Source organism: Gopherus flavomarginatus, chromosome 19 (assembly GCF_025201925.1).
Source record: "Gopherus flavomarginatus isolate rGopFla2 chromosome 19, rGopFla2.mat.asm, whole genome shotgun sequence".
In the NCBI taxonomy this organism is placed as follows: Eukaryota; Metazoa; Chordata; order Testudines; family Testudinidae; genus Gopherus; species Gopherus flavomarginatus.
Window position 1 is genome coordinate 23,786,806 of NC_066635.1, and position 22,194 is coordinate 23,808,999.

At 42.8% G+C, this 22,194-nt stretch overlaps 1 protein-coding gene across 3 annotated transcripts in view; it reads left to right on the forward strand.

Moving 5' to 3' along the window:
• Positions 1 to 22,194, forward strand: part of PHF12 (PHD finger protein 12) — a 43,233-nt gene that overhangs the window by 16,049 nt on the left and 4,990 nt on the right. Inside the window, exons 3-12 of one of the 3 annotated variants that reach the window (XM_050929258.1) lie at positions 3,402 to 3,474; positions 7,304 to 7,691; positions 8,480 to 8,600; positions 9,773 to 9,905; positions 10,666 to 10,830; positions 12,175 to 12,336; positions 14,059 to 14,872; positions 17,808 to 17,936; positions 19,620 to 19,763; positions 22,088 to 22,186. In XM_050929258.1, the coding sequence (XP_050785215.1) occupies positions 3,402 to 3,474; positions 7,304 to 7,691; positions 8,480 to 8,600; positions 9,773 to 9,905; positions 10,666 to 10,830; positions 12,175 to 12,336; positions 14,059 to 14,872; positions 17,808 to 17,936; positions 19,620 to 19,763; positions 22,088 to 22,186 (2,228 nt within the window). Of the gene's footprint in view, positions 1 to 3,401; positions 3,475 to 6,866; positions 7,044 to 7,303; positions 7,692 to 8,479; positions 8,601 to 9,772; positions 9,906 to 10,665; positions 10,831 to 12,174; positions 12,337 to 14,058; positions 14,873 to 17,807; positions 17,937 to 19,619; positions 19,764 to 22,087; positions 22,187 to 22,194 lie in introns of those variants that run through there. The other 2 variants (XM_050929260.1, XM_050929259.1) reach the window with 2 other exon arrangements.

Consider the following 22,194-nt stretch of genomic DNA (forward strand, 5'->3'; position numbering starts at 1 on the left):
ATTTAAAGAACTCTTAAGCCATAGGAGTAAAGGATCTGAAGCTATTGCTGAGGTCACCTCAGGACTTGCAATTAATCCAAATGTTAAGAAGCACATTTGAGATCATTGCTGTTACTAAGGCTTCTGTTAACAAAAGGTTGGTTTATTTATTTTTTTTAAAAACTCATAATTTCAGCTGCATGTCTGACTATGTCAGGTTATCTGTGGTTGAAAGAGAGGTTTTGTGCTTTGTGTCTTCCAAGGAGCTTGATCATCTGTTCACTTGAGAGCTCCAGGAAATGGAAAAACAAGCTCCAGGTGTGTGTTACTGTGCATTCTAGAAATAGAGTACTCTAGATTCCTGAAGCATAGGCTGCTAGAAACGCTCAACTTTTGTTTCTCAAAATTGCTGCCAGATGTGTCGCCTTTACTGAATCCCCCTATGTTTTTGAGACCAGAAATGGAGGTTACCAGCACTTTGGAAGACTGAAGGAAAAAAGCAGTAAAAACCATTCTTAGAACCTGTGCAACTGAACATACAGAATGTGAACCTGAGAGCTTCAATGCCTGTGGTAGACTGTGCGTCAAGATGTTTGTGAGCCTTGCCCAATGTATGCTACGTCATTGTTTGAAACGAGGAAGTCTGTTTTATAGGTTAAACTTAGAAGCTGAGGCCCCGCTGCTAGCATTAGGGTTCTCTATGGAGCAAATACCTACAGCTTCAGAACGGATGGTGGCAGACTCACTGAAGAAGCTGATATCCGAGACGTATTTAAAAGTATTTATTTGCAAAGACTAACTTACAGTAGAACATCTGTGACTTTTGCTAGCTTTATATTGGCTTGTCTAAGTGATGTCACTGTGCCTTGTAGTAAAAAGGACTCTTTCGTGAATTGTAGAAGAACACTTGACTAGCAGTCACTTATTTCAGGACTCTGCTATTTAGTGATTGGTATTTAAAGGCTAGTTAATACTAATGTAGTAATTGGCTCTTCTGTAGTTCCTTGTATTAAAAGCTCTCAAAGCACTTGACAAAATAAGGCCTCAATCCCTTAAGTTCAGGTACTTACTTGGTCCCTCCCCATTACTACAGTAGCTGAGCTCTCACACTCTTTCAATGTGTTTATCCTCACCGGACCTTGGAAGGCAGGGATGTACTATTCTCCACATGGTACAGATGCAGAACAGAGACAGAGGCTAAGAGACTTGCCCGTGGTCACATGCAGTGTCTGACAGAACAAGGGTATTGAACTCAATCTCCCACTTCCTATGCTAGTGCCCTAACCAGTGGATTTATTCTCTGCAACAAAGAGGGCTCCCTGGGCTGAAGTACATATTGCATCATTGAAGTTTGGCTAACAACTGCAGTAAACTTATGCAGAGTTAAAACACAAATAAATACACTTAGAAAACAAATTACATGGAAACAGAGTCCTCTATCTGACAGAAGTTGTTTCCTCTGCAACAGTTAGTGATCTGATTAAACCATAACTTGTGCAGGAAAAAAGATCTCAGTTGAAAATTACTTTTTAAAAAACACTAACAAGATAATTGTCTTGGGAAAAGAGTTTAAAAAAAAAAATTTAAAAAAACAGCCCTCAAACATCTCTTATGCTGTCGTAACACTGAGAGAAGGCTGGAGAATGGCCAGATTTCAAAATCCCACTGTCTTGGGAGTGGTGGTGAGCTTTATCCCCATCACCCCTTGAACTGGTTTGGTTTAACTTGAGTTTCTCATTTAGATGTTTTTTCTTTCTGTGCCTGCTTATGCTGATTTTGGTCATCAGATCTTGCAAGGGAAATTTTTAATTAAGTTCAGTTTTGATAGATAGTGAAGGAGAAAATGGTATTGATATGTATTTGTAAGTTTGTTCACATTTGTTACCGATGTGAGATTAAGTTCCACGCCCCTAAAATCTTTGCAGTTTTCCAAATTCTCTGCCACGTCTCCTGCTTCAGCCAGCCAGTCTGCTGGTTCTTCTGTATGCCTTCTACTGGAGCTGCTCATGGCCACAGTCCAGGATCCTAGCAGATACTTCTATACGATTCTGTTGCTTCCAGAAAACTGAAAGAATTGTAGTTGAGCTGTATGAGAAGGGTTTCCACCCTTCCCAATCTGTGATCAAGCAGTAACTTTGTAATTCCTTCACCAGTGGCCTTATCACATAGACAGGAAGGAGGATTGGACGAAGGAGATTAAAATATAGTGGGGAAGGAAGGCACAGAAAATGCATTTCCAAGGAATATGGACTTTGACTCATGTATGCAGTATAACATCTCTCAGTTTTGAAGATATTCTTGTTGACATGGTGCAGTATCTGTTCATTAATGGCCATGGGCTGATTCTTTGAGTCAGACAAATCTTACGCTCATATATTCAAGTCAAACTGCAGATATCATGTGATGGTGAACTACCAGGGCTGCCTTATGATTGATAGTAACTGAGGTAGAGAATGAATGTGTTTTGCTGCCAGTTAGCTGATTCTAATGCACTGGTAGGTATAATGCATTGCCTCTTCTCTTCCTGGGCAGGTGTGTTCATGGCAACAACTCACTTACAGTATATCTACACTGGAGCTGGAGGTGGGTTTCCAAGTTGGGTAAATGTACACACACTAGCTCTTCTATTTTTAGTGCACAGACTCAATAAGTGGATTCCAGAGGCAGGGTGGATTAGCAACTCCAAGCCCAATCCTGTCAAGGACCCTAGGTGTGTACGGTAGTCAGGACAGGGAATCTGTCCCGCCCCTCACACACTACCTTTATTTTATTTTTAGTGTGTTACCCACACTAGCTTTTATTGAGATGTCTCCTCAAGCTGGAAATTACACCTCCAGCTCCAGTGTAGAGACACCGTCAGTTGAAAAGGGTCCTGGCTGTAAACTAGAAGACAAATTCTGTCACTTGTTTAGGGGAATTTTTATATAGCTACATTTCTTGGACAAGAATCAGACCCAGTCTTATGGTAGGCTCTAAATGATCTTTAAGACCACGCTGTTAGAATTATAAAGGTGCATAGGTGTATATATTTAAGGGCAGTGAAACTTCCATCTATTAATGCAGTGACTTATGTGATGCCAAAAGTGTAGTCTGTTTTCTTGATGCAAAGGACAGGGCAGGCACCACAGTAGTGGAAAATAAGTGCTTAATATGGAGGGCTGATTTTAACAGCAGAATATTTGAAGGTGGAAGTGAGTGTTTTATAATTACAAGACGATAAGACTTTATGATTTGCTTCATTGGTTATAGAAGGTTTATTGCAAAGAACTGTCTATAGAGGGAGCACAGTCAAGGAACCTGAATAAAATGCAGAAGATTCCTGGCAGTGGAAGCTTGCAGAATTATTCTGGGCTAGCTTGAAATGTTCTTTAGAGTTGCAAGCTGAAATCTGAAAGTAAACTGTCTGTGTATTCCTCTTGCAGTAACCCTCCATTGAGCGAGGAAATGTTGCCTCCAGGGGAGTGGATGTGTCATCGCTGCACCGTGCGCCGAAAGGTAAAACCTCTTAACCAAACAAACTCGGTTCTCTTTGGGTCACTCTTCTTAACTGTTAACTCTTCATTATTTTCCAAACATTTGTCACTCGTATTTGAGTCTTTCTGCCCTTTTTTCCTCCTACCAGACTTTCTTTTCCCACCGCTACAGACGTAAAACCTTGGAGAGTTCTGCCCCAGTGTGTGTGAGATCATGGAATTGCAGGAAGTAAAGTGAATGTTAGACAGCTTGGCAGAGCAGAGAGGTTTTGATTAAGAATAGGTATACAGAAAACTCTTAAGCAAATCCCAAATTTCTGTACTGATTTTTGCTATTAAAAATCACAAAACTGAACTTAAATCCAGACTTACAAACATTAATTTAGTAACATACCCTCAGCAAACAACAACAATTTTCCACATTTAATCTTGAACAGGAAAGAACTGCATTAAATGTATCCCTGAGGGAATAAATCTGCACGGGCAAAGGAGATGGGCTAGTTGTGACTTAATATGGCTTCCCATCTTTAGTGTCTGATGCTTTTATTGCAGTGCCTCATGATTCTGGCTAGTAAAAACAAAACAAAACTGTGACCCCACAACAATTTCCATAGCAACAGGCTGAAATTGTTGTGAATTATGACTTCCTTATTTGCAAGAACAGGATGGAGAGATGATTCAGCAAGATTGTGGCTTGGTTTTTTGACATGCTATTTCCCAGGAAGCTCTCCTTGCTAAATGTAAACATGATTTTACAGCAATGACGTCTTCAGACTGCGTACCCAAGTGTTTAAAGAGATTTTGCACCAAATTATCCAGGAAGCCATTCACATGAAGTGCCACACAAATTCACCTCTAACACATTCTTTTTTCCAACTGGCCACCTTTTATCATGGTCTCATGCTCCTTGCAAATCACTTGTGATGCTGTTGTACCCTGAAGACAGTAACACTTCAGAAACTTGTCTCAACAATAAAAAGGTCATCTTAAAAAGAGTAATGGCTTTTGCTTTGTCTAACTGTTTTCCTTCTCTTGAATGGCTTAGCCCTTAATTTTTGCTCATTCCAGAACCTCACGCAAACAAGAAATGCTGCTTCCGGAAAAACTGTATCTGACAAAAGGCTGTGTTTCTGGTGGCTCAAATTTGGTTTTTTTTTCCCTTCTGCTCCTGATTTTTTTTTTTTTTTTTTTTTTTTTTTTTTTTTTGGGTGGGGTGGGGTTTCCCCTCCTCCTTTCCCATGTGCCTGGCTTGGTGCATTTTCTCATTTTGTAGGTTCATATGCTGCACATCTCATAGCTTTCATGTAGATTGATGTGAATGCAAAGTCCTTAAACTGTGCTGACGCTGCCCCTTGTGACTGATAACAAATTATGCCCATTGCACCTTCCAGACTAGGACCGCCAAAAACTAATGCTGACTGGCTAGAGACCTCAAAATTAGGGCTGTCAAGCGATTTTAAAAAAGTAATCGCGATTAAAAAAATCATAGAATACCATTTAAATATTTTTGGCTGTTTTGTACATTTTCAAATACATTGCTTTCAATTACAGCACAGAATACAAAGTGTACAGTGCTCACTTTCTCTTTTTGATTACAAATATTTGTGCTGTGAAAAACGAGATTGTATTTTTCAATTCACCTCATACAAGTACTGTAGTGCAGTCTCTTTAGAATGAAAGTTGAACTTACAAATGTAGAACTATGTACAAAAAAACTTCATTAAAAAAACAAAACAATGTAAAACTTTAGAGCCTATAAGTCCATTCAGTCCTACTTCTTGTTCTGCCACTCATTCAAACAAGTAAGTTTGTTTACATTTGCTGGAGATAATGCTGCCAGTGTCTTGTTTACAATGTCACCTGAACGTGAGAACAGACATTTGCATGGCACTGTTGTAGCCAGTGTTGCACAATATTTACATGCCAGATGCGCTACAGATTCATATGTCCCTTCATGCTTCAACCACCCCTGCAGAAGACATGTGTCCATGCTGATGATGGGTTTGGCTTGATAACAATCCAAAGCAGTGCGAACTGATGCATCTTCATTTTCATCATCTGAGTCACATGCCGCCAGCAGAAGGTTGATTTTCTTTTTTGATGGTTCAGGTTCTGTAGTTTCTTCTGAAAGCATACTCCACGGCTCATCCCTCTCAGATTTTGGAAGGCACTTCAGATGCGTAAACCTTGGGTCGAGTGTTGTAGCTATCGTTAGAAATCTCATATTGGTACGTTCTTTGAGTTTTGTCAAATCTGCAGTGAAAGTGTTCTTAAAATGAACAACATGTGCAGGGTCATCATCCGAGACTGCTATAATATGAAATACATGGCAGAATGCAGGTAAAACAGAGCAGGAGACATACAGTTCTCCCCCAAGGAGTTCAGTCAAAATTGAATTAACACATTATTTTTTTTAATGAGTGTCATCAGCATGGAAGCATGTCCTCTGGAATGGTAGTCAAAGCATGAAAGGGCATACAAATGTTTAGCATATCTGCATGTAAATACCTTTCAGTGCCGGCTGCAAAAGTGCTATGCAAATGCTTGTTTTCACTTTCAGGTGACACTGTAAATAAGAAGCCAGTAGCATTATCTCCCGTAAACGTAAACTTGTTCTTCTTAATGATTGGCTGAATAAGAAATAGGACTGAGTGGACTTGTAGGCTCTAAAGTTTTACATGGTTTTGTTTTGGAGTGCTGTTATATAACAAAAAAAAAAATCTACATTTGTAAGTTGCACTTTCACGATAAAGAGGTTGTATTATGGTACTTGTATTTTTCAATTCACCTCATACTATTTTTGTGTATCATTTTTACAGAGCAAATATTTTTGTAATAAAAATAATATAAAGTGAGTACTGTACATTTTGTATTCTGTGTAATTGAAATCAATATATTGGAAAATGTAGAAAAACATCCAAAACCAGTTAAATAATAGAATACCAATTGAAATTTATTAACAGTGCAATTAAAACTGTGATCAATCGTGATTAATTTTTTTGAGTTAATCATGTGTTGACTGTGATTAATCGACAGCCCTACTCAAAATTAAATCAGTTGCTTGCCAAACTCCACCTTTAGTCTCCTGAAAATTGTATGTATTCCATGTTCCTTTCCATACTCACCCACTTCATTAGGGTGGCTTTTCATTACTTTGTTTACTCCCAGTGGCTGATTCTTCATACTAGGCATAGTGTAGGCAAGTACTCTGCATGCTTCTTCAAACACTTGGACCCTGCTGTGCCCCAGCCTCTGCTGTTGCAACCCTTAGCTCCAGTATTGATCTCTGTCCTTACCTGCAGCTCCCCACGGACTCTCCTGAGCAGAAGTGGCCAGTTCTTCTGTTGTGTTGGCACGTTGCAGTTTTTATGTGCTCAAGTCATCATTCTAATTCTTTTCTCGTTTTTTGAGTAGTCCCATAAATGGACTCAAATACTGCAAAGTCTGCTGCACGGTGCATTGTTTTAAGAGGTGTCATTGGTAAATATGCTTTTCCGAATTCCTTGGTTGGTATTAATTTGGAACCTGATGCGACTAAATATGTTCCTTGTGTCCAAACTGGATTTGAATCCAAGTCTCCAGAGGCAAAAGGCAAGTAGGCTAACCTCCTCCCACACTTAGCTGCTCTAACTGCTTTAGTAATATTATGACTTAGTCACACTAGTAATAACCAAATTGCTTTTACTGGCCTAAGGCTAAATGTCATGATGAGAAACTGTTGCAATAAATGTCTCGAGCTCTTGGTCATTTAACGTTTCTGAAAACTGTTAATCTTTACTTAAGTACATTGGCCCTGATACATACATATTTATATGGCCTGAGTGGTAAGTGTGATTCTTCATGTTGTGCAGAAGCGAGAGCAGAAGAAGGAGTTGGGGCAGGTAAATGGATTGGTGGACAAATCTGGGAAAAGGACCACCTCCCCTACCAGTGACACAGACCTGTTGGACAGGTCTAGCACCAGCATCAGGGCAATTGCACATGCCAGGATCTTGGAACGGAGAGCAAGTCGACCTGGCACTCCCACATCTAATGCCAGCACCGAGACTCCCAATTCAGAGCAGAATGATGTAGATGAGGACATAATTGATGTGGATGATGACTCTGCCATTGCGGAAATGGACTGTGGGCAGCCCCAGCTGAAGCGACCCTTCGAGCTTCTTATTGCAGCTGCCATGGAGAGAAACCCAACCCAGTTCCAGTTGCCGAATGAACTGACCTGCACCACAGCACTTCCAGGTGAGTAAAGATTGCCTGCATAGCTCACAGTTCAGAAATGCAACTGATGGTTGCAGAAGTGCTCCCTGCCTCCCCTGTGCTCTTGTTTGTCCAGTTGATGTGAGTTTCTACTGGCATGCTTTTCTAATTCTGGCTCTGATGCCCCCTCCTCATGAAAGTAGACAGTGCGGGTGTAAACTCTCCTCCAGCTCCTCTTCTGATGTGGCTGCTTCACTAGAACAATAAATGACTTTTTGTTTTGCTCCAGGGCACACAGCAGTTCTTGGAAACCTGTTTAATAGCAAAATGCCTGACTGCCCTGAACTTGAGTAGTTTAACAGAGGAGTAGACGGCCGCACTCCAACACCCTCTGCCAGGCCAAATGACACTGTCCGGAGGATTTACCAGCCAGAGGAAGTCTCCTTGTATTTTGTTAGGACTGCTAATTGCCAAACTTTCATTCACTGCCATTGTACTCCTGGAATAGATTTTCATACTAAATAACAAATTGATAATTTGAAAACTCACTTTCGCCTAGATTTTGTTTCTAATTAAATCTACGTGGCAGCTTGCTTTCTTGGCTCCTGTCTGCATGTTATCTTTTTATTCCTCATCGCCCCTTCTTTTAAATTGATACCAGATTTAAGTCAGGGCTGTGGTGCCCTAAGCAGCTTTGCTAGCCTCTTCCTAGATCAGTGTGTTTATTTCTCTCGAGATGGATGTGTATATCCATCTGCTCCAGTTACAGTGATCAGAATAGGAGTTCTGTTACATGCGAGTAATGCAGAACCTTTTCATTTACTTTTCAGGTACTAGTAAGAGGAGGAGGAAGGAGGAAACCACGGGAAAGAATGTTAAGAAAGCACAACATGAGCTAGATCATAATGGTCTGGTTCCCTTGCCGGTGAAAGTCTGCTTCACATGCAACAGGTACCCAAGTCTCCCACTTCTGAGAGTTTCCCTTGGTGTGGGTGAAATTCTGTTTGAAAAGTTTGACATCCTCTGCTTAAATAACAGTTTTGATCTTAAAAGGTATTGGATAAAGAAGACTTGTGTAGTAATTAGTGTAATTTATGGTGCATGTAGAGGGTGTTAGGAGAAAATAACCCTCAGAAACAAAAGGCAGAACATCACTGACAAAGATGCATGCCACCAGTTTCTGCAGGGGACACTCGGAAATGGTTAATCACAGAACCGTAGAGCTAAATATTGATGCAATGTTGAGTTGTTGGAATAGTGAACCATATCTATGAATTTAAGTCCCAGCCCAAAAAGTCAGTTTAATTGATAATCTCAATCATTTGATTGTGGAAACTGAATCACAGTCCAGCTATGCTCAGTGTCATCTTTCACTCTGCTAAATGAGCTGTTGGAAGAGAGGAGGAGCTTCAGGTAAGCTTTAAAAAAAGAAACCTACGAGATGGCTGATGGCTTCATTAAATGAATTGTGTGTGGCTGGGAAGAACAAGTGTATTTGAAAGAGAACTCCTCTTATGTCCAATTTTTTATGACCTCTTCTGTCTCTCTGAAGTAGAAGTTCCCATTGCAACAGAATATACCTCTCTGAGGAGTGGAGTAAATGAGGAATAATTTAACTCCCTGGAGGTTGCTCTTAGTGTCCATGAGTTTCCTTGGTAATGAGCTTACTGGCCAAAGCGGTAGTGAATGAGAGCAGCATGTTCAGAACTGTTCATACAGCTCCTGTGGAGTGCATGAGGAACAAAGGACACTGCTCCAGTCCCACCCGAAGGATTTTTACAATCCAAAGCCCCCATCCTGCGCTTGGATCTGCATGGGCAGATCTTTCTGCCCATTTGACTTCTGTCCAGTAGGACTCCACACAAATCAAATTACACAATTGTGGCCTAATTTTAGACAATAGCAACAAATAATGCCGGGGAAAGGGAGGATGAGAGCTACAGTAACTTTATTAGGTTACATAAATTGTGTGACTGGGGCCACTTTGGTCTCTCTCTAATTATTGGCTACAAGTGATCCCTCCCCTCCCCTCCCACTTGTAGAGTAGGAAGGTGGTGAGCAACATTAATTTTGGTTTTCTAGAAAATAATAAAAATAGCAGCGGTTTCCCTGTTTCTTTGCAGGAGTTGCAGAGTGGCACCTCTGATTCAGTGTGATTACTGCCCCCTCCTGTTCCACATGGATTGTCTTGAGCCCCCTCTTACTGCCATGCCCCTGGGCAGATGGATGTGTCCAAATCATATTGAACATGTGGTGGTAAGTTTATAATAGTAAATGAATGTTAAAAGGACATGATCCTATTCAATTTTATTAACGGACTAATTTTAAAAAAACTTAAACGTTTAGAGTTTAGTGCTCCTCCATTGGTATTTCTAAGGATGTTTTCAACAAGCAAACTGACTATATGCAATGTAAACAAACTGAATATTGATTCTGCTATTTTTCTTTGCTTTAGTAAGTGGTGTTTGTGACTGTGAAAAGCTTGATTTTCGGACAAAAATGTGATCAAGTTGGCAACCTCTGAGACAGAAGGAAAGCAGTAGATGAAATGCTTGTATAGAGAAGTTGTTTCTCTGTAGCTCTCAGCTTCTTCATACCGAAGTCTAGAACTATCCCCCCCAAAACCCTACCCTTTTCTGAATAAGGAGTTGCTTGTGTGAATCAGCTCTCTATTCCCTCTGCTTCAAGTTGGTGGGGACTATTTTATAATCAAATATTCATTATACTGATGGCTGGTATCTAAATACGTGCATCAGGAGATCCACTGTGTGTGAGATTACACAAGCAGACATTAACTCATTGGGCCACTGAAAGATTTTATCTTTCGACTTTATAGAGTTGTACCCTCTAGCAGAAACAATGTTATATTTTTTGATTCATTAACACAGAGCACTAAAGCTGAGCTGATGGTATTGGTGGTACAGTTCCAACTGACTGTGAAGAAGGCAGAGATTTTTTGGAACAGGTATTGGGATCTGTCATACTGACTATGCCACTATTATATCTGCTCTTCCAGCTGAACCAGAAGAACATGACACTGAGCAATCGATGCCGGGTGTTTGATCGGTTCCAAGACACCATCTCTCAGCATGTTGTCAAGGTGGATTTCCTGAACCGAGTCCACAAGAAACACCCTCCCAACCGCAGAGTTGTTCAGTCAGTGAAGAGAAGAGGTTTGAAGGTAAGTGAAAACAGGAAATGTTCTGGAGAACCTTGCTTACGTGTTTTAGCATAATAGAAAGGCAAGTAAGAAGCACGCCCCAGTGTGATGGTTTATCAAGGCTTTCTGTAGTCTTTGGTATGTCACTAGCAGGGCTAGGAAGAAGTGACAACAGCACCTGATCTCACACTTGGGAGTGGAGTAGAGCTGCTTTCTGGTCACTACATTTAGCTATCCAACCTACCAATGAAGTCACATTACACAGTTTTGCCACTTGGTGGCGACTGTACCTCTTTTCAAATGCAATTTTAAGAAATGCTGTTGCCTTTCTAGTGAGTGGCACTCGTGCTTCTAAACTGGAAGGTTTTTAAGTTACTAAGAGCTCCCTATATTACTTATTTGTATATGAGACGAAAGCAAGCATACACCATGCAAACCATCCTGGTTTTGTGTGCTCTAGAATATGTAAATATTTTTCTGCAGTCACAGCAGGTCAGCTAGCTTAACACCCTACTTTCAAGAGTCACTACTACAATTTAAAGTTAGTGAGGTTTCTGAATTAAACTCCTTTGAGTAGTAAATGTAAATACACTTTTGGAACAAGTTAGGAAGAGAGAACAAAATGGGAGGGAATCTTTACTAGAACCTCCGGGCTAAGACTAGATACTTACCTGTCTGTGGGGGATGGATGAAGGATTAATGGAATCAAAGCTGCCAGGGCAGAGGGTATCCTACTACGTGTGGCTCAGCATTGTTTTTTGTCAGTTTCTAATTTAGAGAAACTGAAAAGTTTTTTAACTTGCCAAGCATGGGGTCCAGTCTTCGGTTTTCTCCTGCAATGTTTGAGGTGGCTAACTTCTAAAACAGAGTAGAGATATGGAGGAACTGCTTCTGTAGCAGGTGCTGACATCAAAAGAACCAGTGCTGCTTCACGTGTTCTAATTTGTCAGCAAAATACCTCACCCAATCTAAATGAGGAGGAATAACTCAATATAATGGGCGTTTGATTCTAAATAAATGTGTTTCCCTCGCTCTTCTTATTTTGGTTGAATGGATGCATTCATGCTACAACCAACACACTAAGGGCTCAAGTCCATATCTGGTATAAGCAGGGGAAATTCCACTGACTTCAGCAGAGTTGTCAACTTAAACCAAGTCTGCATATAGCCCTGAAACTTTCATATCTTCTGATGTCCCCCTTTCGTATTCCACAGTGCTGACCAGAGTTGGCACAATCTCTGGTTTCTTTGGCCTGGAAACCGTTGGCCAGTAGTAAATTTGGATGATACTTGTTAAGAATAACTGTAGTTTAATGGAATGCACCTGAAATTATCTTATGTCTCATTTTCCCTCCTGACAATTCAGGTTCCTGATTCGATAAAATCTCAGTATCGGTTTCCACCCCCCTTACTTGCACCTGCAGCAATTCGGGATGGTGAGCTCATCTGTAATGGGGTCCCTGAGGAATCCTCACAGAAGCACCTTTTGAACTCTGAGCACTTAGCCAGCCAGTCAGAACAACAAGAGGTAAACAATGGCAAATGTTTTGAATCTATAGCTTCTCTTTGCTGTGCATTTCAGTTAAATACGATCAAAGTATCTTTCTGAGTAGCAAGTCTAGAACATATGTGCAGTGGTGACTTTCTTCTCTCTCCTCCCATAACCTGTCACAGCTCTCCTTGAACGCTTCCTCTTGTCCACTCACCAGACAGCTGTGAGGGGATCCAGCTGCTGGATTGTGTGTTAAGCCTTGAGTCTGAATGGAGCCCATGCAGTGTTCTTATCTCAGCACCTCTAGGCACACCCCTAGGGTACAGTCTTTACCCCACCACCGCTACCAGGTTCCTTTGTTCTGCTGCTGGCACCTTTCCACTCTCCAAATCCCAGCCCCCTACCGACAAGCTGGGGGGAAATGTCTCCCAGCTCCAGCCAACCCTCCTTAGTATAGCAATTGGACGGTCAGAGTACCAACGTTAAAGTCCATTGTCCCCAGACTGGTCGGTCCTACAGCTCCTGTCAGCTGATGGGGCATTGCATGATATTGGTATCCACCATGTCTGTGTATGAGCCAGCATTTGTAAGTAAGTTGTACAGACACATTCCGCTCATCGTCACACCTCCCACCACAGAGAGAAGGCTGTTTTTGACAGTCTAGGGGAGAGTGAGGAGGTATAATGCTTGATGTGATTTGAGTGTTTACATTTTTATCATCTGGCAGAGGGAAATTGCTTTATACATTTGATTGTGTAAGTTAATGCCACCAGCCTAACTTGTATGTTAACATTCATGTTGCTAGGTGGCTTTTGTAAGACTAATGTGAGGACACTTGGAAGCTTTGTATGGGCATATTTTTAATGTCAAATCTAAATGTTCTACCTCCTGTGAGTTCTCTTGCTGGGTTACAGTATTGTAAGCCGCAAATCCCTTTGCAAATAGCGGTCTACGCTGTAAGCTACTCTGTCGTCTGTTACAAGATTGTGACAAGATGAGCTGGTCCCACAATGTGAGTGCGTTAAACTTCAGTGGAAGGCAATTGCTGCCTCTTGTATGTGTGTCTAATGTAGGGACTCCATTCTGTTCTGGAAGTGAAGGATGCATGGTGACGTGCCTTCGGCCAATACCCATCCTTGTTCAGAAAGTGCCTCCCAAGCTGGTAATGTCAGTACACTGCCTTCAGAAGCCTTGAAGGAATTCAGAGTGGGAATTTTCTCCTCCCTCAATCCTCATTGTTTAAATAGGTTCTCTGCCCTATCCCTAAAAAAGCTTCCATACAGGAAGCCAAAGTATTTCTGCAGTCTGCTCCAGCTTTCTCTAGAGTCACAAGATTGAGAGAAACCCGTTTTATAGAAAGGTCAGTAGTGTGTTAAAGTGGAATCTGTTGGAATCTTGTTGCAAGCTGGAGGTGGAATTTTGGGCATAAGGCAGACTCTCACTGTAACTAGCTTGGGTTTGGGCAAAATGTTTCTCGAGTACCAACGTGACTGATCTATATTATGGAATAGATGTAAATCCTGTGTGACAGAGGTATAGTGCTCTTAACCACCTGATTCTGCATTTGTATCAGAACAGCTACCATGGCTCCATAATATACCTATATTAAGTTGTCTTGCTGTGGTGGTGAACTGCCTTTCCAGGAGCAGGCAGAGCGATGCCGGGTAAAGTGACCTGCTTCTTTTGGGTGGTTGAAGCAGACGTGCTGCATGAGTGACCAGCCTGTAACACTTACCTACGTTTTCTTTCTGTTTTCAGTGGCTCTGTAGTGTTGTTGCGCTCCAGTGCAGCATTTTGAGACATTTATCTGCTAAGCAGATGCCTTCGCTTTGGGACTCTGAACAGACAGAGAAGGCTGATATTAAGCCTGTTATTGTGGCAGACGGCTCAATCACTAACCCTTACCAGGCAGCTGACAAGGCACTCACACCTTCCCTTTATTCCGTGTCGTGCACCTCAGGGATTACTACCCAGAATTCCTTGAGCTCTTCTCAATCCCAGCAGTCTTTACCACAGGAAGATGTCAATTGCAGCTCTTGTATGGATAAGTCAAAGAAAGTATCTTCTTGCGGGACTTCTAATGGGCCAACAGCCTCTGAAGTTAAAGTAAATGGCCCTCATTTGTATGGCGTTTCCTCTGAACCTTCGGCACACTTGACTGATTCTCAGAGGCTAATTGGCCCAGGTAATGCAGTACCTGGGCTGTCTCATCGGCAAACCTGGGCTAGGCCCCTCACACCCCCAGTAGCTTGTGGACTTGTGAATCACTCAGTTGGAACCGTTGTGAAGACGGAGAACATAGCAGGACCCGTTTCTTGTGCACAAAGGGGTTCTGCGCCTGTCACAAGTATGCCTGCTTCCATACCAAGCTCTTGTGCCAGCCTGGAGACCACCAGCACTTTGCAAAGAAAGAATGTCCAGACGCAGATAGGCCCCCCGCTAACAGCAGAATTGCGATCAATGGGTTCCCCTTTGACTGCCACTAGGGCTCTTACTCCTCCACAGGCAACGGGAGATGGGATCTCTGCCATCGGATCCACACACAGATTCTGTTCACCAGCACCACCTTCAGGTGAGCATCTGATGGGGAGATCTGGGCCTTCCAGCTGGGAAGTGAGTGTTTAAAAATCTTTTTCAGAGCATGAAGTGTAGTAACCGCAAGAAGCGAGGCTTACGGCAGACATGGCACAATGGAAAGAGTTAGGGTTAGCGTTAGTGTTGCCCATAGGTCCTGAAACAGAAATTGGGCCCCATGTGGGACGTTGCCAGTTGAATGCATCTCTAAAGAGGGGGAGCACTGTGCTGCTTTCTGAAACAGTTGATCCATCGGGGGTTCAGAAGGAACTGGAAATTCTGGAAATGCACTGTCATTTAAACTGTTCAGTTGCTGTCACAGTTGCTATTTTGACAACTGTAACAATAAATTTGCTTTGAGAAGTTTGCTGGAGTTTCCAAATGGATTACTTCAAATCTCTGCTTTAATGTCATGTTGGAAGCAGCACTCAAGGCTGTGAAGACCATAATGTATGAGCCCTTTCGTTTGTTTGCAAAGGCTGTATGCAAAAAAACCCAAATCCTGAGTGTTAGTCAGGAAATGCACAGTTAAGATTTCATGTACAACCTCAGCTCCACCCTGGTTCCTGTGAATTACAATAGTCTTCTGTCTGCTTTTTGCACAACCTTCGATGTGTTTAGTGTCTTGTAACTTTGTCCTTCTGGATGTATACCCAAATCGTGAAAGTTATTCATAGGACAAGTCTGTTTAACACTAGGTTTATCGTATCTGCTGTACTTATCAAATATAAAGTTTACAACACTAATAGTGAAAGTTTGCTGGCATAATACATTCTGTTCAGTGAGCTTTGTGGCTAATAGCATCCACCCTGAATTGCACCAGTAATGTCTGTGCTGCTAATTGAAAAAGAAATGTACAATACCGTGGACGCTGACAACCGTACTAAAATGTATTCCTTAGGACCAGATAACATAAAAAAATAAGTCAAAGATATGCAGACACATTGTGGCAATGAAAATAGTGAATCCTCTTTTTTTGAATGGTAGAGCTGTTCAGAAAATTGCAATTTTTTATAATTGAGGAATGGGATATTTTCTTTCTTGTACAGAGAAACAGCTGAATCAGTTTTCCTCGAGCTTCAAAACAAATAAACCAACACCTTCACACTTGTCTAAGCCCAGAAAATGTCATTGTACAACATAAAGATTCAAAAAGCCATGTGCAACTGAAAAGAGGCCATTAAGGACATGTAACAGTCACGATGCAAATTGCAGAGGTGGCGGTGTTCCCAGTACAGTTCTGTGGGGAGCAGGGTTCAGAGTCCAAGTTTAAGGCCAGAAGGACCACCAGATCGTCTAGTCTGACCTTCTCGGTGTCACAAGCCACCCAACAACCAAAATGAGACCCAAGTATTACAGACCCCAGGCAGAGAATAGGAGGGGCTGAGGTGCACCGGAGGTGGCCAAGCCCTCTGTAGCAGCAGGGAAGTGATTAAGTTTGGTTTGTTAAAGTGCTTTCAGTGCACTTAAAAATAAACAAATTATTTTTTGGAGCTAGTGAGCATCCAAACAGTTAGTACATACAGTGGGGAGAGCGATCACTTAGCTGGTTTGAGTATTATCTTAAAAATCTCTGGTATGAGTGACTGACGGATTTTTCCTCTGAAGCAGCATTTAATGTAAAATCTGTGCCCTTGGCTGCTGACCATCTCAACCACATTGGTGCACAAAGGAGAAAGCAAACACATGGCTGCTGGCTTGGCTGTTGCTACAGCTGGAAGAATGGGGTTGGGAAGGAGGGAAATTTTACCAAGTGGAAAAGGGACCATATTGATGTGGAGAAACATTATGTTCAGGCTTCTAAGAGTCCTGCAAAGCATGGATAATACTGAAAATGCTTCTTAAAGGAATGCTGTCAGGTCAGTTTGAGCCCCAACTTTAAATTTTATAAAATGCAAACCAAAGCCCCAGTCAGCTACCAAGAGAACGTCTGTAAAATTAAAATTAAAAAAAAAAAATCCTATGATCACAAATGTTGGTGGAATGTAGGTTTCCACTCCAGTATTTGCTAGTCAACTCATGCTGCGTTGTGCTAGAGAACAAGTGAATGAGCCTAAACTAAAGAGAGACTGACATTGGAAGTGAAAAATAAATTAGACTTTAATTCTTGGTTCTAGTAACGGAAGGTTATGGGAATCTGGATAAGGAAAAATAATGTCCCTTTTAAACACCGTTAGTATTTCTCATCTAATTCTAAATAGATTATCAGGGGGAGGCAGGGGATTTGGGTATCTGAGGCATGGGGGCATAATTTCCTTCACTGCTATGTAGTTCTGAAGCAGACATTTTATAAATGTCACACTATTTTAAGTAGTAGGATTGCAGTTTGTGAATGAGCTAAAGTCACGTGTATGCACATTGCTTCTCTGTTACATTCTCACCACCCAGAAAAGAGCTTTCAGACTTCCAGAGTGCATATGGCACTTGTGTTGGCAGTAGCAGATCTCCAAAACAAGTTACAGAAACATTCATTTTGTTTCTGGTTAACAAAACGTTTCTTATCCAAAATTCTGCAAATATATAAAACCTAACACAGAAAAATGGCTCCCAAGATTTCTCCCCTCTGAGTCCAGTGAGATTTGGGTTTCAGGCTGTGTCCCCCAAACACCTTACAGCTCTGTTCCACAGGTTGTACTTACAGGATAATGTGACTTCCCTTCACCATATGGTAGAGGTGCAGAAGCCTGTGGAAACGGATCTCAGTTCTGCCAGCTAGAACTGCTCTGGGAAAAGAGGTGGTGCCATTTAGGGCCCCTTTCAGGAGGCATTTATTACTGGTTGTGAGAGGAGTTGCTCCTCTTTTCAAAGCATGTCTTCTAGCAAAATGAACCATTTTGTGCAGTTTGTAAATTAGAAGTATGAGTTGAGGGCTTATCAGTAGCTCAGAGGTGACTGTGCATCTTAACATTTCTCTTCTCTCCCTGTCTCTCTAGATGGTAAGGTCAGTCCCAGCACCGTATCCATAGGAAGCTCTTTAACTGTCCCCTCATCTTTCACTTCAAACTCTGCAGCTATGTTGGACCTCACCAGCTCTGTGAAAGCATTAATGGATGGCAATGGCGGTGAGTAGTCTGATTCTTTATCTTGGTCCAGAGTTGCTTTGTGTACCTGCCGAGAGGGAAATGTTCCTTTCCTTAAATACCCTGCTAAAGGGGAGAGTGACTTGGGTAAAGGGGGCGACGGTGTGGATATGTATTACCCTGGGTGAACAAGGGAGTGCCCCATCCCTTTCAAAATGGTGGGTCTTATTCACTTTCACACCTTGGTACTTGGAGTGTGTCACCTCATAAGCTTTGGGGTTGTCTGTGCAGAATGTTGGTGTCCAGACCTGTTTGCGCGGTGGCATTCATGTGCTACAGATCACCAGCTCGGCCATGTCATGATTTTAGCTGTGATCCAAGGACACTTCCCTCACCGTTTCGGAGAACAGCAATTGCGTATTCTTTGTAGGGTCACCAGTCATTTGGGCTGCAGTATTGTTATGGGTTTGCCTTCAGCTACATCTTCCTACAGCTACGTTTTCTGCCTTTGCCCTAGAGACTGGTACCTCTTCCTCTCCTCCTGTCAGTGGAATAGTGGGAAACCTGGACTCTCCCCAGGGTGACTTACTGAGAATCCAGAGGACTGCTGTACAGTTCTCAACTTCGTTCTTCGTCTGGTGCTTGTGACCCTTCTATGTAGTCTGCCTTGCACTGCCATTTTGTCCCTCTTTCCTTTGGCAAAAACCTGGCTGTTTGTCTTGGCCTCCTGTGTTTGCAGCGGGACTCTCACTAGCCACCATGGCTCTGCTTCCTTTGCTTGCTCTTTTACCAGTGACACTTACGTTGAAATGGCTCTTGCAAGAGGTTAACTAACTTGTTCACGAGCACAATGCAGATCTTTGCAGAGCCTGAGTAACTGTCCTGCTTGCTGGTCATTATCAGCAACAGTGATCTGTTTTGAGATTTACCTTTTACACAAATAGAGATTTGTCTGAATTTCTCCTCCTTTCTGAACAATTAAGTTGAACCTGCCATGAAAGACACTGATCCTGAAAATGAGGGTAGCGCTCCTAAGGAGTTGTCATTTATCTCTGGGATAGATCTTGTCAAGTTTTTTCCAGCCGGGTTGTAAATTTGAGTCTCACAAGAGGCATGCCCCAAAAGAGCCTGAAATACACACGGCCTTTCTGTGTCTCTGCTCACGTGTAGAATCTTCAGCTTTTTCCTAGCCAGAAAAACGCAAATGTCCCTTTCCTGTCTAGACTGCAGCTCTCCAGGATTACAAGTCTTGCTGTCCATACGTGCTGCTAGGAAAGAGAGTGTATTTAGAAAGTAATAGAGCACCCTGCACGTTAGGTGCTTGAGGCTGCAGAGTTTTTCGTGACAGAGTTGCTACTTACAGAAGCAAGTGGCAAAATTTAGGAGCAGGACAGTTAAGCCCACAGCAGCTCAAATATCAGAGGGGTAGCCATATTAGTCTGGATCTGTGAAAGCAGCAAAGAGTCCTGTGGCACCTTATAGACTAACAGACGTATTGGAGCATGAGCTTTCGTGGGGGAATCCCCACTTCGTCGGATGCAGGTTGGATGGAAGAAATCCATGGGTTTTAAAATGCATCCGACGAAGTGGATATTCACCCACGAAAGCTCATGCTCCAAAACATCTGTTAGTCTATAAGGTGCCACAGGATTCTTTGCTGCTTTAGCAGATCAAATGACGCCCTCTCCGTGAATAACTTACTAATTGCTTTTTATTTATTAACAGAGATTGAGATAAATATGCTGGATGAGAAGCTAATCAAGTTTCTGGCCTTGCAGAGAATACAGCAGCTCTTTCCTTCCAAAGTTCAATCTGTAGCAAGCAGTGTCAGTTCCCATCAGTCGTCTCCTTTGGCAAATCACATTGAAGGTAAGAGCAGCCCTAGAATAGTTTCTTTGCATTGAGCTGTGGTTTTTCTCAGCATGCCATGCCGTCAGATTGTCATCCAGAGAGAGTCTCTCTTCTGGTGTTTGGGAGACCCCCATTTCATCTCCTTCCTTCCTCTTGCCCCTCCTCTCTGGATATTCTTCGATCAGAAATGGTCCTCCACTTCTCCTAGTTGAGCTTTTGGCAAACATGGTAGGAAAAGGAGCTTGCTCTCTCCCTGCTGCATCACCGCAGCTCGCAACCATGGATGTTCTGTTTCCTGTGATTGTGGTGTTAAGCCAAGTTGCACCAGTCTGATCTAGCAAGGAAGGGAGAGGCCCAGCTGCCTTCTCTGGCATGTTGGTAAGAGACTCGGGGAGCTGGGAAGCAAATGAACAAGTGCATTTGAAATCCTGCTGCCTTCTTGTTGGAGATGGAGAAAACTGGTTTGTGGGCTTGCAAGAGAGACGTAAATGTGAGCTGAGAAAGCTGGGGCATACAGCGAGGGTGTTACATTCTAAATCCAGGGATTTCTTCCATCCAGATTGGTAACTGCAGAGCTAAAATGCAGATATGTTCTAACACTAAATAGTTGGGAACTGTTAGCTCCTGCACTTATAAAATCTGCCAGGGCCTGAGGTCAGGGTTCTGCTTTCCTTGCTATGGTCATTAGTGTCCCTAATCCTTAGAGCTGTGTCAAGTATGCAGCTTCCTAGTCTGCTGTTAGGAAGAAGTACAGACTCCCTGAACCGTATCCATTTGCCTTCAGGAGTAAAGAAGAGTTGTCCTTCGGGAGCTGTTTCCTGCTCTATTGGTCTAGGCCTACCAGCAGGGGGAAGGGGGGTACAATAGGGACAGAGGTGAGATCTGTGGTAGTGCCCTGTTGGCTGTATCACAAACGTGATTTGTCCTTGTCTCAGCTCACCTGGTCATTTCAGGCTGTGGCATTGCAGCACAGATTCTGAATGTCTGTCAGTAACTGTCTGTCTTCTAACACTTCTGGAGCTAGCAGAAGCTGTGGGACTGCACAGGGCCAGCAGACACTTGTAGAACTGAATCTCGGATCATTGGCACAGACTATCCAAGGGGAGATCCGTGGCTGTGTTCCTTACCTGCTTTGACCCATCACACTTCAGATACTTCCCCCTGTGCTGATTTTGATTTTGTTTGTTGATGGGACACTTGAGACAAAACTTCTGAGACAAGCCCTGCTGGCTGATCTGTACTAAGCAGAGCAGCCAAATGTAGAAATGTATTGAACAATGAAACTTTTGGGCATGTTCCATGCTGAAGGCTCCACGTAATCCCATGGAGAGAGTTCTTGACACCAGTGGTGAATTCCAGACACAGATTCTAAATGTGTGTGTGGGGGGGGGGTTTTTTGACACTCTTTACTCGGTTTGTAATCTGCATGCTTTGTCAGTTTCACCTCTTGTCTTGATGTGAAACTGTCCTGGAGATGCATGTGGGGGGTGGGGCTTAGGCTAGACTGCGTGTGTGTTTGCATGGACAGGAAGAGGACATGGGGGTTTCAGGTCAAGGTACTGAGCCATTCAAACCTAGACCAGGTTGCCATTTGAACTATGTGAGTGACCCTTATGTGAAACAGGATGGCGGTCTGCCTGTTCCAGGTGCAATGGGGGTGTGAGCTCTGTGTCCATGTAACCGCTGGTTCTTTGTCAGCAGCCTCGCTAGGAGGAGGGCCCAGGATTGACTGTGCTGTGGAGACTGAACTAAGATTAAACTAGTTGAAGAGGGAATCCCCACCCCCAACCTTCCAGCTGTAGGAATTTTAAATTGATCCATGGAAAAGCTTGTTCTGCATCTGCCTGTGCTTTTCTCAGGGGTAACTAGTAGCTCTGTCTCTAGGGCTGTGAACTTGGCAGCTTTTGCTAGCTCCAAATCCAGGTTAAAGGGGCACCATCTTAAAGGAACTGGAGGAGAACAATTCAGAAGATGTGTGTGCGCTTTGACACTTCACAGTCCTGGAGCTGGAAGAGATGAGAAAAGGGAAATAGTCTCTCCTCCGTTTGTTTCCTTTGTCTGTGCCCAGTGTCCTTTCCCCTGTATAGTCATGTGGCTTGTGCGGGTCTTTCACATAGCAGTGGGGCAGTAGAAAGATGTGACTGTCAAACCCCAACAATTGGGCAGGGGTAAGCTCTGAAACGATTTCTGATTTGTGTCCAGATTTCAAGCTGATAGTTTCCTTTTAAAAATGATGATGCATGAGCCCCAGACAGCCCAGTAGGGGAAATACTTAAACCCGGTAACCTGGTATTTCTGTAGGCAACAGTCAGTAGTGTTGAGAGCTCCCTTGTGTCTTCCAGTGCAAAGAAAGGAAGTGCAAGCTCGGGCGGTGTTCTATCCCCTGATGGGCACAGGAAGTGCAGTGAACATGTGCTACAGAACCCTCTACATCGGGACAGGTCAGTGA